This window comes from Macrobrachium nipponense, chromosome 11 (assembly GCF_015104395.2).
Source record: "Macrobrachium nipponense isolate FS-2020 chromosome 11, ASM1510439v2, whole genome shotgun sequence".
NCBI classification, from domain to species: domain Eukaryota; kingdom Metazoa; phylum Arthropoda; class Malacostraca; order Decapoda; family Palaemonidae; genus Macrobrachium; species Macrobrachium nipponense.
Window position 1 is genome coordinate 32,881,026 of NC_061087.1, and position 16,021 is coordinate 32,897,046.

At 34.7% G+C, this 16,021-nt stretch overlaps 2 protein-coding genes across 3 annotated transcripts in view; one reads left to right on the forward strand and one right to left on the reverse strand.

Moving 5' to 3' along the window:
* LOC135204803 (galactosylgalactosylxylosylprotein 3-beta-glucuronosyltransferase P-like) overlaps window positions 1-9,855 on the forward strand; it is a 132,079-nt gene extending 122,224 nt beyond the window's left edge. For both annotated transcript variants that reach the window (XM_064235029.1, XM_064235108.1), the window contains exons 6-7: window positions 1,848-2,014; window positions 9,642-9,855. In XM_064235029.1, coding sequence (XP_064091099.1) covers window positions 1,848-2,009 — 162 coding nt within the window. In that variant the 3' untranslated portion in view covers window positions 2,010-2,014; window positions 9,642-9,855. The remainder of the gene's footprint in view (window positions 1-1,847; window positions 2,015-9,641) is intronic.
* Window positions 9,856-10,153: 298 nt separating this feature from the next.
* LOC135204929 (protein Abitram-like) overlaps window positions 10,154-16,021 on the reverse strand; it is a 28,425-nt gene continuing 22,557 nt past the window's right edge. The window contains exon 3 of the mRNA XM_064235201.1: window positions 10,154-10,581. Coding sequence (XP_064091271.1) covers window positions 10,405-10,581 — 177 coding nt within the window. The 3' untranslated portion in view covers window positions 10,154-10,404. The remainder of the gene's footprint in view (window positions 10,582-16,021) is intronic.

The following is a 16,021-nucleotide window of genomic DNA, read 5'->3' on the forward strand; positions in this document are numbered from 1 at the left end:
CCTCACTTGTTGCTTGTTGGCTGGTCAGACAGCATATTTTTAAAGGCTCTGACCTGTTTGTCCCACCCATTGTTAGTGTTTTGGGACACAATTCCTCTTCTAAATGCCTGTCATCCCAGCTATTGTCATTTTGTGGATTTCAGTTGTATCTGTAGAGTTTGTGGCTGAATAAGGATTCTCAAGTTGGGCCTCCAGCATTTTGACTTTTTAGCCCTCTTGTTTTTGTCTTTCCTTTCTTCAAGTCCCTAAAATTGTTCTGGTCTTTTGTTTCTTTCCAGGTATCCTTTTCTTCAAGTACCTTCCTTTACATATCTGGTGCTTGGCGTTTGTACCATCCGAGTGTGTTTCTATTGCATTAAATAAATCTGGACTTCCATGTTCATCATTGAGTTGACTGCCTGCTGTCTATAGGAATTTAGCATCATCTATCCAGGTTTCCTGTTTTTTTTCAGGGGCTCTTCCTCTTCAGTTCCAATTCAGGTTGACGGTTTTTGCTAAAAACCATGTTTTAAAACACAGCAAAGTTTTTGTACAAACCCTTGATCAGGACTGTCATTGCCCTTCACCTGTCCCCTCACTCTTCCACTTACAGGTTGGCACAGAAGTGCTAGATACTACTAGCTGACATGGGCTGAAGGGTAGCCATGTGCAATGGAACCTTTCTCCTCTCATCTCGTGAAGTTTGTGTAATTCTGTCCATTTTGAACAGCATAGGGGGTAATTATGAATACTGTAGTATTTGATTTGTCCAAAAACTTGTTTGTTTTTTTGGAGCATGCTTTGGCCCTTATCTGCATTGCACTCTATATTTTACATTATTTCATCTGGTAACTCAGCTAGGGTGTGATCTAGAGTCCAGTCCCATTTAAGAGTACAGTATTTGATAATTCCCAACATGAAATCTGTCTATTGCTGATAACTGCCTGAAAAGGGTAAGTCATCCATTAAGTATGCAATGAATGCTCATGGATCACTTACTAACATCTGGATTGCATACTCAGATTCACAGTAATTAGACCAAATCTAAATTCACTTCATATTACAGTATGTATTAAGACTTGGACTGGTCTCTCCCAGTTTTCCTAATAATCTGGCTGCTTGCTTACTACATACAATATTCTCTATCCAGCAGTTTCTGCATATAGTAGGCTAATGTAACACCTTTGTGATTATAGCTGTATAATTGTGCACCCAGATATCCAAATTTGTTCCCATAAATAAAAAGGGTTTATTGCTAAAAGAAGTGATTTTAAGTGTAATTTAATACAAAGGAAGTTTAATTCCATTAGTGTACAATAAAATGGATGTCTCTCTTTGTAATTAATTACTTTACTTGTCTATATATATTTGGTGTCATCTAGCAACTTATACTGCACACCATAGGATATTATTCACAATTATTTTTTATGCCTTGTATACATCCATTGGCTTTACATAGCCAGATTATTTGGCTGCATTGGTCTCTTTACCCCTTTAGATTTTAGATTTAATAAAATAAGACGATCAAGCCAAGCACTGGGACACTGGCCATTCAGCACTCAAGTCAGTGAAACAAGAGAGTTGGAGTGATTGGACAGCAAGATGGAAGAAAGGTAACGTGAAGGCTAAAAAGTGGGTGCAACTAAGAGCTGAAGAGAAACTGCAAACAGCCTTGGATAATGCCCACAATCCACTATCTGAGTTGCATGGAGGTACTACCCGCCAACAGGGTTTTAGATTTTGATTATTGGACATCTAGTTAACCTAGATGATAATAGCAAAGAAACTCTTCTGCTAAAACTTTTAGTTTTGGGTAAGATCTTAATTCTTCAACTACTACTGTATTAACTGGCAAAACTTTTTTTCAGATTTGGGTGTGGCATACACAAACAAAAAAGAATAATCCAGCAACTCCTGTTGTTCAAAATAATGCCACTGTTGGCACAAACCTTGATATCATAAAGAACCTAATTTGGAAGGGAAAGGGTAATGAAGCAGATAATAAAATTAAAAGTAAAGGAGCATCTTGAAGAAGGTAAGATTCTTATTAATCCCCAGTATGACATTGCAGGGATAGTAATGAATACGTATATGTAACATGCAAGTAATATTCTATACCCCCATAACAGTTCATTAACCCTCTTACGCCGATTGGACGTATTAAACGTCGAGTCAAAATGTCTCCCATATGCCGATTGGACGTATTATATGTCGACTCAAAAAAGTTTTTTTAAAAATTCGCGGAAAAATGCTTATAGGCCTACCAGCCGAAAACTTTTGAATCACGCGCCTCGGGGGATGCTGGGAGTTCACGGATCAAGGCGTTGTTTTGTTTACAATCGCTACGCAGGCACGCAAGTGCGAATTTCTTTCTTATCGCACTAAAAAGTATCAATGACATCTCAAAAATTATTTCGTCAATTTGACATAATTTTTTCACCATTTTAAATTATCTGTTACATGAAATATTGTATATGAAAATGTGCGCAATTTCATGTAGAATACAACACAAAAATACTCATGATTGTAGCTTTTATCAGTTTTGAAATATTTTCATATAAATAACGATAAGTGCAAAAATTTCAACCTTCGGTCAACTTTGACTCTACCAAAATGGTCGAGAAACGCAATTTTAAGCTAAAACTCTTATATTCTAGTAATATTCAATCATTTGCCTTCATTTTGCAACAAATTGGACGTCTCTAGCACAATATTTTGATTTATGGTGAATTTATGAAAAAACTTTTTCCTTACGTTCGCGCGGTAACTCTTCCGATAAATTTTTTCGTGCGATTGTCCTAATGTTTGCACCATTTTAAATTTGCCGTTACATAAAGTTTTACATATGGAAATGTGCGCAATTTCATGCACAATACAACTAAAAACAACCCATGGTTGTAGCTTTTATCAGTTTTGAAATATTTTCATATAAATAATGTTAAGTGCAAAAATTTCAACTTTCGGTCAACTTTGACTCTACGGAAATGGTCAAAAAACGCAGTTGTAAGCTAAAACTCTTATATTCTAATAATATTCAATTATTTATCTTCATTTTGCAACGAATTGGAAGTCTCTAGCACAATATTTCGATTTATGGTGAATTTATGAAAAAAAAAAAAAAACTTTTTCCTTACATCCGCGCGGTAACTCTTCCGAAAAAATCTGAATTTTTTTCGTGCGATTGTCGAAATGTTTGCACCATTTAAAATTAGCTGTTACATAAAGTTTTATATATGAAAATGTGCGCAATTTCATGTAGAATACAACTAAATATGATTGAAGGTTGTAGCTTTTCTCTTTTTTTGAAATATTTGCATATAAACCACGATAAATAGAAAAAAAACCACGTTCGGTCAAATTCGACTCTACCGAAATAGTTGAAAAACGCAATTGTAAGCTAAAACTCTTACAATCTAGTAATATACAGTCATTTATCTTCATTTTGAAACAAATTCGAAGTGTCTAACACAATATTTAGATTTATGGTGAATTTTAAAAAAAAACTTTCTTTCTCTCCGCGTGCCGATTCGCGGCCAAAAATCTCCTAAATACGTACATCGCATTATCCTAATATTTGCTCCTTTTCATATTAGCCGTTTTATAGAGTTTCTTATATGAAAATGTGCGCAAAATCATGAAGAATACAACAAACAATAATTGAAGGTTGTAGTTTTTCTCATTTCCGAAATATTTGCCTATAAATAAATATATATATAAAAATTTCGACATTCAGTCAAATTTAACTCTTCCGAAATGGTCAAAATCTGCAATTCTAATCTAAAACTCTCACAGTATCGTAATATTCAATCATTTTTCTTCATTTTGAAACAAATTGGAAGTCTCTAGAACAGTATTTAGATTTACAGCGAATTTTTGAAAAAAAAATGTTTTTACGTCAGCACGTTACAAATTCGTGCATCTTTTTGTGATAATATTTTTCCGGTGTTGCTTTTATCTTTTTACAATATATTATATATCAAAATGATTGCAATTTAGTGTAAAATACAATGAAAACGAAAGTAACTCGTTAGCTTTAACCGTTTTTTGCACAGCGCGATTTGAATACAATTATGGATGAATTTTTTTTTTTCGCTACCATATATCGCATTATTTACATATGATAATGATATTTTTTTTCATTTCTGATGGTTGCATACTAAACTTCTGGCAATGAAAAAAAAGGAGCCAAAAATGAACTCTTAATCTTCAAAACTAAGCGCGCTGTGATTTTTTGAAAAAATTATTTTTTCCGCTTCCGCGCTCACTCCAAACCAGCCCCGGCATACGGGAGAGGTTTTGATTTTTAGGGCTTCGGCGTAAGAGGGTTAATATGGTTGATGTTCCATTATATTTGACACTTGGCTTACATTTTACAAGGAAAACTCCGTTATTATTACTACTAGAAGTTTACCCTCCAATCAGGGTTTAAAATACTTGGGTATCATGGGCTGTTTGAGGTATCTGATTATAGTTTTGATATTTAATAAATTCCAGTTCTTTACCATTCTAATTATTGTATAAATGTATTGTTCTCTTCTGCATTGTTAATCTTCTTGTGCCCTATTTACTTTGTGTTCTACTTAATATTTAACATTTGCTAAGGATGTACTGTAATATTTAAAATTATTCTCTTAAGAGGTTCTTATGAGCAAACTATTTAGATATTGCTACAAGTGATAGTTCTAGTATTCTTTGTGATGCCACCTCTTCATGGTTGAGCTGTGTTTGCAGGCTGTGCCCTCACTCTGCAAACTCTTTCCGAGATGCCATTCAAACTGTTGAGTTGAATGCTCTATGTCAGTCAGTAGTAAGAGCACTATACTCTGTTTTTTTCTATCTGTCCATCCGCCTGTGGTGTTTTAGTATGGTAACACTGCGTCCCAGGCTTTGGATAGTTACATTCAGCTTACATTCAACAATTATAATAATATCCTATTTCGATTATTAACGGTGTAATTCGCATACAGTAAATTATTAAAAAACTTTTCAGTCGCAAATGTACACCCAGATATCCTTTTATTTACCTAAAACTTACACATAGCGTAACTATCTAAAGCCCGGGATGCAGTGTTACCATACAAAACACCACAGGCAGATGGACAGATGGAAAAAAACAGAGTATAAGCACCCATGGTGTTGCAGTATGATAACAATGGTGTGGGCCAGTATGTTGTTAAGAAGCAAAGCAGTAACTTACAATGAAGTAAAAGTGGAAAGACTGGTCTTCTTCCTTCACTACATACTGGCACAGCAGTCAATGAGACAGTGAAACAAATATGAAAATAATGAGCGTCCTTTACAGAAGCAAAACAGTAAATAAGACAGCAAAGCAAAAACGGAAATGATCTACCTTCACCAACGGCATAACAGTAAATAAGACAGTAAAGCAAACATGGAAATTAATGATCTTCCCTCACAATCAGCAAAGCAGTATATATGGCAATGAAACAAAAATGGAAATAAAAATCTTCCTTTACCAGTAGCAAAGCAGCAGAAAATAAGACTAGCAAAAACAGAAAAAATAATCTTATGGCCCTTTACCAGTGTCAAAACAGTAATTAAAACAATGAAACAAAGTCTCTACCTAACTTTTTGCATCCAGCAGTATTGTTTCATATGACATCACAACAGGCATTATCTGTTCCCTCTTCAGCTATGAACGCAGACCATTTGGCTGTTTGCTTGCTAACTGTCCCTGTTGTTGGTCAAATCCCTTTTGCCAGTAGTCCTTTTATTTACTTTGGAGTTTTTATAATTTTTTATAGCCAATTTAGATTACTTAATCTTTGAGATTTGCATTTAACCCTAGATTTTTTCATTTGCTATTTCATGTAAATGTTCTGCAGTAAAATACATTTTGTCTGGTACATTCACAGTATCTTACCAATTTAAGGGGAGTGTTTGATGAAAAAATCTAAGAAGAAAAAATCGAAGAATAAAAAATTTCCATGATATTTCACATATGGACTCGTACACCTCTGAACTATATTCTCAGAAAATTTTATTGGAAAATTCGCAATGGTTTTGGAGTTATAAGCCAAAACCATAACCCTACTATCATTGATTAAATTGCATTTTTTGTATAATATAATGATAACTTCATATATTGGTAGTAATTTCAATTTAACTATCAAAGAATAATATCTAAATCCAGTAAAGTAGTGCCTCAGGTTACGAAATTAATCTGTTTCGAAGCGGCCTTCGTAACCTGATTTTTTCGTATCTAGAACTACGTTTTACATGTAAATTGCCTAATTTGTTCCAAGCCCTACAAAAACACCACAGTAAATTTTATATAGCTCAATTGACCCCAATAAACTATGAAATACAACAATTTGGACCATTCAATACTTAACCTAACCGTTACTGTACCTGTAAATAAAGTGTATTAGTGTACAGGGTACAAGAAATACTGTGTGTACATGTACGTACGTATGTAGAAAAATGTGGAACCTTACCTTTCGAGTGAGGTGATGTCCGAAAGTGGCGACAGAGGGGGAGGACAAACGGCAGAAAATACGAACACTTAACTTTACGAAACACATTAAAAAATGGCAGAAAACATTAACACTAAACTTTACGAAACACATTAACAAATGGCAGAAAACATTAACACTTCTTGATTATCTCCATCTTCGTCTCCATAGAAAACATCCTCTTCTTTCTGTGAACTTGAGCAACATTCTTGGGACCCATGGCTAATAATGTAAGTCATTAAGTTCACACACTACACGATAAAGTTCACACACTACACGATAAAGTAACTTACAGTACAACGAAAGCGAAATCACTATCACGAATTTACGTTAACAAACGAAATATATGTGAATGAACGAATTCCAGGTGTTTACGATAACGTTGCCGCAAAAAATGGCTGACCAATAGGAGAGCAGGATCTTACGGCAGTGACTAACATCAGGAACCAATGGGAGAGCGGGAGGATGGTGGCGAGTCTACTGAAATGGCGGCGCGCCAGTTTTAAAATTGTTCTCCGTGGCCCGGCCGAATCTCAGACTGTACCCTTTCGCAACCTGAATTGTATTCATACACAGAAGAAAAAAAAAAATCTTTGTCTTTGCTTTCGTAACCTGAATTTTTTGTACGTAGGGACTTTCGTATGTAGAGGTTCCACTGTATATGGTAACTCTTATGGTAACTATATCCTTAGGCACCCACTTAGATGTGCCAGGGGGGGGAGAGGGGTTTACTCAGTCGTAGCTGAGAACTCTATGCACCAAGATGTCCCTCTCACCTATCCTCTCCCTTGTCATTTTGCGGAGCTTTTTTTTCACTTTGCAAGTCAATTTTATTACTTCTCTTGGTTTTTTAACACTTCTTTGTTTAGCAGAAACCATGCCAAGAACAAGAAAACATAAACATCTGCATTCCATAAGAGAAAGAAAGAAAAGACGACATGAAGATGAGGGTACTGACAGTCAGTGGTCTAGCGGGTGGGGTGGATTAGGCTACCACTACCCAACAACAGCTACTACCACATCCATCCACCTCTTGTGCTGAACATATTCAGGAAGATATTTTAGAAGAGGGAATTGTCCATCGGTATTTATTATGAGCAAAATTGTTAGAAGAATTGGAGAGAATAAGAGAAAAAGAGAGTGATGGATGATCCTCAAAACACTGTATTAGTGTGAAGAGGCTGAAAGCACTTATAAATTTCAGATATAAATGCAAGAAGAAACCTCTTTACCATTATAAAATGGTGCCTGGTGTCTTAGAAATGGTTATAGTTATTCAATGCAGAAGATGCAAACGAAAGATCATCTTTCCAAGAGAGAGGAAAGAGGGGCACCAGGAGCATAAATATATCAAATATAATGCAATATACATAAAATAATAATCACAAATAATGCAAATATGATATAACATATCAAATTTGTCATAAAAACCTCAAACTGTGTGACAACAAGCAAATAAATGGACAGACAAGCAAAAAATATCGTCATAAGACTTTGGAGGCTGATATCTAAAAACTAAACTTATTGACCTTCAAATGGAAACTACGGTGTAACGAACTCGCCTATCTCAATGAAACAAAAAGCAAATGAAAGCTAAATAAATTATCTACGAAACTAGTTTTTTTTTTATTTTTCCCCCCAAAAATTTTTGGGATTCATTTTTCCAAGAAATTAATCCAAGATTGTTAAAAAATCGTAAAATATTTGTAAAAAAAAAATTTGAAAGAAATTGCAAAAAAAACACTGAATTACTTTATTCTAATGTATATCTATCTACCACAAATTTCAGCTCTTAGGTTGCCATAGTTATGGCTGGAGTTTTTTTTAAAGAAATTTTTGGGGGGTGGGGGTACCAGCAAATGGGGGGCAGAAGGAAAATATGAATACAGACCTTTTTGCCCTACATAAAGTAAACCATGCCCAAAATTTCAAAATAATTCATTGAAAAAATGGGAGTTAATAATGGAAAACTATTTTTTCAAACGCTCCCCTTAAGAGTCTTGTTACTAAATCATTAAATACATACTTTGTAATTCAACAATAGTTCAGTGGAACCTCTATTTTCATAGAATTTTTCTGACTAAATTTTAAATTGTCTAGGGTCTCTTACTTATCCTCGGATTCATACACTCAGAAATGCTCTTTCCAGAGCCCACCGCATCCTGTGTTCTGTCATGACCAATTCTGCTTGTGCTTTTTTTTTTTATTTGACTGCAACTGCTAAATAAACGATCATGAGGCCAAATAAAGTTCAAAGTGCTAGCTAACCCTTCTGAAAAAAAGGCAATAAAACTATAGATTTTAAGAAAGAACTCAGCAAGTGTTGGCAGATGCTTCATGCCGATCTCGGTGAGACTATGCTTATAACAAGTGCTGCTGTTAGTGAATTAAAGCCCAGCAGAGGCTAGTTTGAAAAATTCAGAAACCAAATGGGCATACGTGCCTACTTCAGTGATTAAAGACATGTTTGCAAAGTGGAGTGATGTAAAAAAAAAATTTATGAATTATCATACCAACAAAGATGTCTCCAAAATTTGCCTTGTTTCACTTTAGGCAAATTTTAAAGAAATGCCAGAAACGAATATGTCTGGATAGTTTTGTACAACAGAGCTCCAGTGACACTTCAAGCTTGTCTAGTGCCAGTAAAAAATGAAGAGGGGAAGCAACCTCAGATAGTGCTAGTAAAAAAAGAAAAGTAACCCCAGATAGGTTCTTGATACCTGAAGTCCTAAAGGAAGATTCCCCTTCCAAACAATAACCTCTCCTCTTCCTTCTTCCCCCCCCACCCTCAGTCTTCCATATGCTACCAAACGTCTTCCATGATGGTAAAATTGATGTTAAATGTTCATTTATTCATTTCATTAGCTGCGTTTATTCCCTATAAAATGCCCTAAAAAATTAATTTTAAAAAATATTTTTAGGTGTTTGGAACACATTAATTGTATTTACATTATTCCTTATGGGAATTATTTCATAAATATTTCAGACTTCGTGGGACGTTCTGGAACTGATTATGTATGAAAACTGAGGTTCCATTGTGTGTCTCATAGTGCTTTTGAGCCAAAATGTGTAAGGGAAAAGCCCGCAATAATATTTACTTATTGTAACATGTTTTTGCCTAATTACAACATTCTAATCTGTAGATACCAGCCTGCATTTTGTATAAATAGTTAACTTGACCCACAGGTAGCTTGCTGATGTACATCATTCCATTACTACTTGACACCTGGAGGAACTCCATTGGGGAAACCAAGCCTTGGCAATACCCAAAGAATTTCAAGTGCTATTATCTCCAGGCGAAATCTTAATCTGTGATGTTAATGTGTGCCGTTAAGTCAATCTGTATTTATTGCATTTCTATTTTGTTAATCAGTGCAGAAACATTAAATTTATATTTCTAGCATGTTTTTTTTTTCCTACATAAAAGTGCAGAAAAGAATGAGATATTAAACTCTTGTGACATGAAATTCAACCACAACCTTTGATGGAATTTAGTCTGAATTCCCATACCTATAAAAGTATGGAAAGCATACTGAAAGATACATTATCATCAAGTAACTATTCTTGCATAAAATATTATCGAATAACTATTCTTGCATAAAATATGTCTTTAATAACCAAATTTTCACTGTGCAATAAACAATTACTATTTCAGTGTAACATGTACACAAGTGTTCAGTCAGTAATTTAAAGTATGCTTTACTGTTGAAAATTTATTTTGTGAAATTTGTCTTAGGCTTAACAATAATCCAGCTTTTTTTTTTTTACAATCCTCTACAAAATGTTAATTTACATATTGTACATGAAATTAGAACACTAATGAAAATGAACCACAGATAATCACTTAGGGACTTATTAACAACTTTTAAAATCCTCTTATCTTAAAAAAAAAAAAAAAAAAAAAAAAAAACACACACACACACACACACTAAAAAGACACTTTACATTACTACTCTGCTGACTCTCTTAGGTTTTCATTCATCAATGCTTCATATTTTTCTTTAGATAAAAGCCTGTTAAGGAGGACATTTCCATTTCGAAGTGGAGGTAGAACAATAGCCAAGTAGCCATCTTCTTTGGGACTTTCACTCAGGAGCCGAGGGTTAGTATCTAAGCGCTCATTTACCTGCAAAGAAAAATAAAATATATAGAGATATACTGTGCTTCTCAAAGTACTTTTAAAACTTGTTCCAACACATTTCCTGTAACACAGGGCACAGCAGGATACCATAATTAAAACCATTTTTACCCAATCGGTGCTTGGGGGTTGCCACTTAAGGACGACAGCTATATTATGCATTAGCAACTTCAGTTATGGAACCAATATTTTCTTGATCATTTTTTAACTTATCCCCTAATGTTATACATGGTTGTATTCGCCTTGTGTCACAGATTAATAATAAAAATAACAAAAAGATACTTTTGAAAACTGATATTTAAAAAGAATATTTCTTGGAAAGAAAATGTTTTTTCAAAAACTGCATTTTAGTTTTGGAATATTTCATATGCTGAGATAATTTAAAATTTTCTCATGACAGTATTACTTCTTAGCTATTCAGGAAACTTCGATAAAATTACAAAATAGATACAGCGGTTATTAATTGGTCCAATCAGTGTAGTATATGTGTACACTAACTTTTAAACCAATATTACTATCATCACTGTCATTATACTTATCTGTCTCAATATCACTATTTGATGGAGATGAATAAGCATCGTCATCAAAAGCCATTATCACCAAAAGTAAAAAAAAAAAAAAAAAAAAGCTTTTATATAAATTTTCGAACATTGTAACTTCAGGATATGAAAGCCTCCCTGGTCCTCCCACCCCCCAGCTTGATGGAAGGTTGACAATTATGCTATTTTTATACTTATGATTAAGAGAAATCTGGCATCTTTTATGTTCAAGAGTGAACTGAATGGCTGGTGAGACTGTTGACATTACTCAAACATAGCTAAGGGGAGCGACTAAATTTACCACAATATTTGAAAATAAAGAGTCAATAATATCGATGCCGTCCTTGTGCAGCATGTAATGTGTCGATTTTGGTGACGTGCCGCACCTAGTTGGTTAAAATGATTATACTGAAATATACAAAGCAAACATTTAGAAAATTCTCTTATTCTAGAATATTTAATATGTACTATTGCAATACATATACAAAAGCAAACTTTTATAAAATTATCTCATTCTAGAATATTTACTACTCTTTGCAATGCATGTAGTAGTGAAAGCCAGGCATCAAAATATAGTGCTCCCAAAATTCAATAGTGGGATTCCTGAGAACTAACGATAAGATATAAAGCAAGGTTACTATCATTAGACTCAAGAGAAAGTGTTCCCACCGCAATGATAGGACTAAGGGCTTAACACCTCAAGCAAAAATTGAACATTTGCAAAAAATGAGGCAAAAATAATTATAAAACTCCCCCGAGCTGCAAGACAACTTTCTCTAGATGTTTATGATACGTCCCCCTCAATGTGGGACCACCTTGACGTAGTTGGGGGCTCTTGAATTGTGGTAGGGCCATCAACAGCCCATAATGTTTAGACCTGAAAGATATCAGGCAGAAACTATTCTTCAGGGCTGGACCATGGATTCCAGGGGGGTCTGGTTCGGGGGTAGGACTCTGCATTCTATCTGGTTTGCCCATAAAATGATACGAGTAGGAATGATTGTATTCTTGTAATACTCACATTCCTATCAAGTGAGTTTGTGATATCTTTTTAGGGTTTTCAAGTTTAAATTAAAAAAAACATTTTATCCCCTCAAACCTTTATGACCAGTAACCACTATAAGGATTCAAGCATCCCTGGACCTTTTGATGATTTGGCACAGATTACAGCAGTAAATAAAGCTAATGCTGAACTTATAAGCATTGGATATGCCAAACAACAATTGGACTTTCCCCAGGAAATCTAAGTTAATCAATAGCAGAGTGGTAGCTCTACAATGGAATCTGCTAATGCCTCCACTAAGGATAAAGTAACTACAAAACACTATGTTGGAAAATAACCAAATGTTAAGAATTTACAAGTGCTTCATGTAGTAGACATACCAGTCCAGGGCATCTATGAAACTATTTTGACCGCTTTCTATCCCTTTGGAACCATAATTGAAATATGCAACAACTTCCTAGAAGTCACATTAAAATGGGCAGCATGGGTTATTTTTGATAAATATGAAGATGCCATAAAAGTTAGTAGTAATATCAATACAGAGCAAATAAATCAGTCCTGATCGGCGTGCTCCGGGGCTGACGGGCAAATTCTGGCAGGCTTACCCGTGAATGTTGTCCACACAGGTGAGGCGATGGAGAGGTGAGCGTGCCCGACGATGCCAGTAGTGTGTTCGGTGCGGTACAATAAACATGGTGCCTACCGCAAAGCAGATATTGTGTCGCATGATAATTGCTTTGTGTGATGAAAAAGAAGAAAAAGAAGAGAATATGGTGCAAAAAATGGCTCAATAAAAGAAATGTAAATGGTGATTTTGCTACAAGACCCCTGGGGCAATTTGACGGTTTGCCCGTCAAATGTGCCTGTTAGAGGGGAGGTCCGCAATCAGCCCCGGTCATGTGGACAGGCCTTAAAGTACAAACAAATTTGGATAGATATGTACCATCTGAATGGGTTCAAGATACACCATTAGAAAACACAGGGTAATGCACCATCTAGAACTCCCAAACCTCCTATATGGCTAGTTGCTACAGCTAAGGAGGAAAGCTACAACTATTATAAGTTCTGCAAATACCTCCAGAAGAAGATGACAAGAATAAAGAGTGGAGGTATATTTAGAATTGGAAAAGGTACAGTGCTCACATACATGCTAAACCAAAAACACAAATGCTATCGCTAATGTATCTTTCTGCGCATAATATGACTCAAGAAATCAGACCCCACCTGAATTTTAGTTATGGCTGAGGTGACATTTTTGACAAAGATTTATATGAGTTCACAGAAAGTGAAATCCTTAAAATGAGCCCATTGACAGTATGAGACATCCATTGCTAATATAATAATTTTGACCTCTGAAGACCCTAACATTCCATCCCATGTAATCTTTGAAAATGAAAGCGTGCGAGTAAGACCATTCCTCCCAAAACCTATCCAATGTTTAAACTACAGAAAATGGGTATTAAGGGCAACATAATTTGGTTCATCCATTCCTTCTTATCCAAGAGATTTATAAAAGCTGGAGTAGGAAACTATCTTCCCCCTTTAGACAAAAGGAAGGTGTTCCACAAGGAGGCATTCTGTGTGAACCTTGTTGCTGTTGGCCGTTGTTATCTTCATTTTGAAACAAATTCGAAGTCTCTAGCACAATATTTAGATTTATGGTGAATTTATGAAAAAAAACTTTTTCCTTCCCTCCGCGCGCAGATTCTTCGCTGCAAATCTCCGAAATGTGTACGTCGCATTCTCATAATATTTGCTCCATTTCATATTAGGAGTTTTATAGAGTTTTATATATGAAAATGTGCGCAATTTCATGTAGAATACAACATAATATAATTGAAGGTTGTAGCTTTTCTTATTTTTAAAATATTTTCATATAAATCACGATAAATAGAAAAAAAAACCACGTTCGGTAGAGTCAAAGTTGGTCAACTTTGACTCTACCGAAACGGTCGAAAAACGCAATTGTAAGCTAAAACTCCTACAGTCTAGTAATATTCAGTCATTTATCTTCATTTTGGAACAAATTCAAAGTCTCTAGCCCAATATTTGACTTATGGTGAATTTAAAAAAAAAACTTTTTCCTTCCCTCTGCGCGCAGATTCTCTGCCGCGATTCTCCGAAATGCGTACGTCGCATTCTCGTAATATTTGCTCCGTTTCATATTAGGCGTTTCATAGAGTTTTATATATGAAAATGTGCACAATTTCATGTAGAATACAAGAAAAAATAATTGAAGGTTGTAGCTTTTCTCATTTTTTGCATATAAAAAAATATATTTAAAAAAATTTGACATTCGGTCAACTTTAACTCGTCCGAAATGGTAAAAAACTGCAATTGTAAGCTAAAACTCTTACAGTATAGTAATATTCAATCATTTATCTTCATTTGGAAACAAATTGGAAGTCTCTAGAACACTATGTCGATTTATGGTGAATTTTTGAAAAAAATCATTTTCTTACGTCCGCACGTTACGAATACATGCATCATTTTGTGATAATATTTTCTCTGTGTTGCTTCGATCGTTTTACAATGTATTATATACCAAAATGATTGCAATTTAGTGTACAATACAATGAAAAAAATTAACTCGTTAGCTTTAACCGTTTTGCTCACAGCACGATTTGAATACAATTTTATATGAAATTTTGTTTTTGCGCTATCATATAGTATCGCATTATTTATATATGATAATGACATTTTTTTTTCATTTCTGATGGTTGCATACTAAATTTCAGGCAATGACAAAAAAGGAGCCAAAAATGAACTCTTAATCTTAAAAAATTTTTCCGCTTCGGCCCTCACTCCCAGACCCCGCCGGCATACGGGAGATGATTTTTAATATATATGTATACCCCTTCGGCGTTAAAGGGTTAAGTGGCCTGCGAGGTGCCAAGAGATTTTTCAACTCAAGCTACTATAACTGTTAGAAATGATGAAAATTTAAATAAAGTTACTAAACTGTTAAAATGAGACATACAGTGGGGCATCGCTTATTCACGGATCAGTATTCACGGATCCAGTTAATCACGGGTTTTTTCTTGGACCGTTTCTCATGTTACATCACTGGTATGAATCGCTGCATCACAGGTTTGTTGTGTTGCGTATGCGATGTTTTTCGGTAGGCTAACCCTCGGCCATGGTCCGATAACTACCAACATTCATTTAAAGACTCATATAATGATATTAACTGACAATAAAGGTAATAAAACCATTCTCACCTAATATATTATTGTCCTATCTTCAAAATAAATAGCCTATTCAAGGTTTATGTACGACGTTCATTGGTAGGCTAAGCGTAGTTGCAGTGCGATAACCACCAACGTACACAAACATTCACATTATGATATTAACTGACAATAAAGATAATAAAACCATTCTTACCATATATATTATAGTCATATCTTCATAATAAATAGCCTATTCGAAGAATAATTCCACATCATTGCACTCAACTTATCGTCGGAGTGGCCAGCCACAAAATGTAAGCATATACCTTTACGTACGAAAATGGTTTATGTATACGGTTGCGTTCAAAGCGACATTTTTTGTTTTGATAAACTTTTAGAAATTTTAATAGTAGTGGTAGTGTAATTACAGTAGTAATAACATTAAGGCTAAAATTAATTCGAACTTCATTATTATTTTGGCAGTATTCGTATATAACTTCTCTGAACAATGAAGTCATACAAACGCTATTTGTTATAGATTATCGTAAGTATTGCTGTTTGTTATTGGCGACGAAGCGTAAACGAAATACATAAAAGCATTTTTTACCTTATATATTATCGTCATATCTCATAATAAAAAGGCTATTCGTGGAGTAATTCCATATCAGTGAAATCAATTTTATCTATGCGAGGCCAGCCAGCTGACAAAATGTACG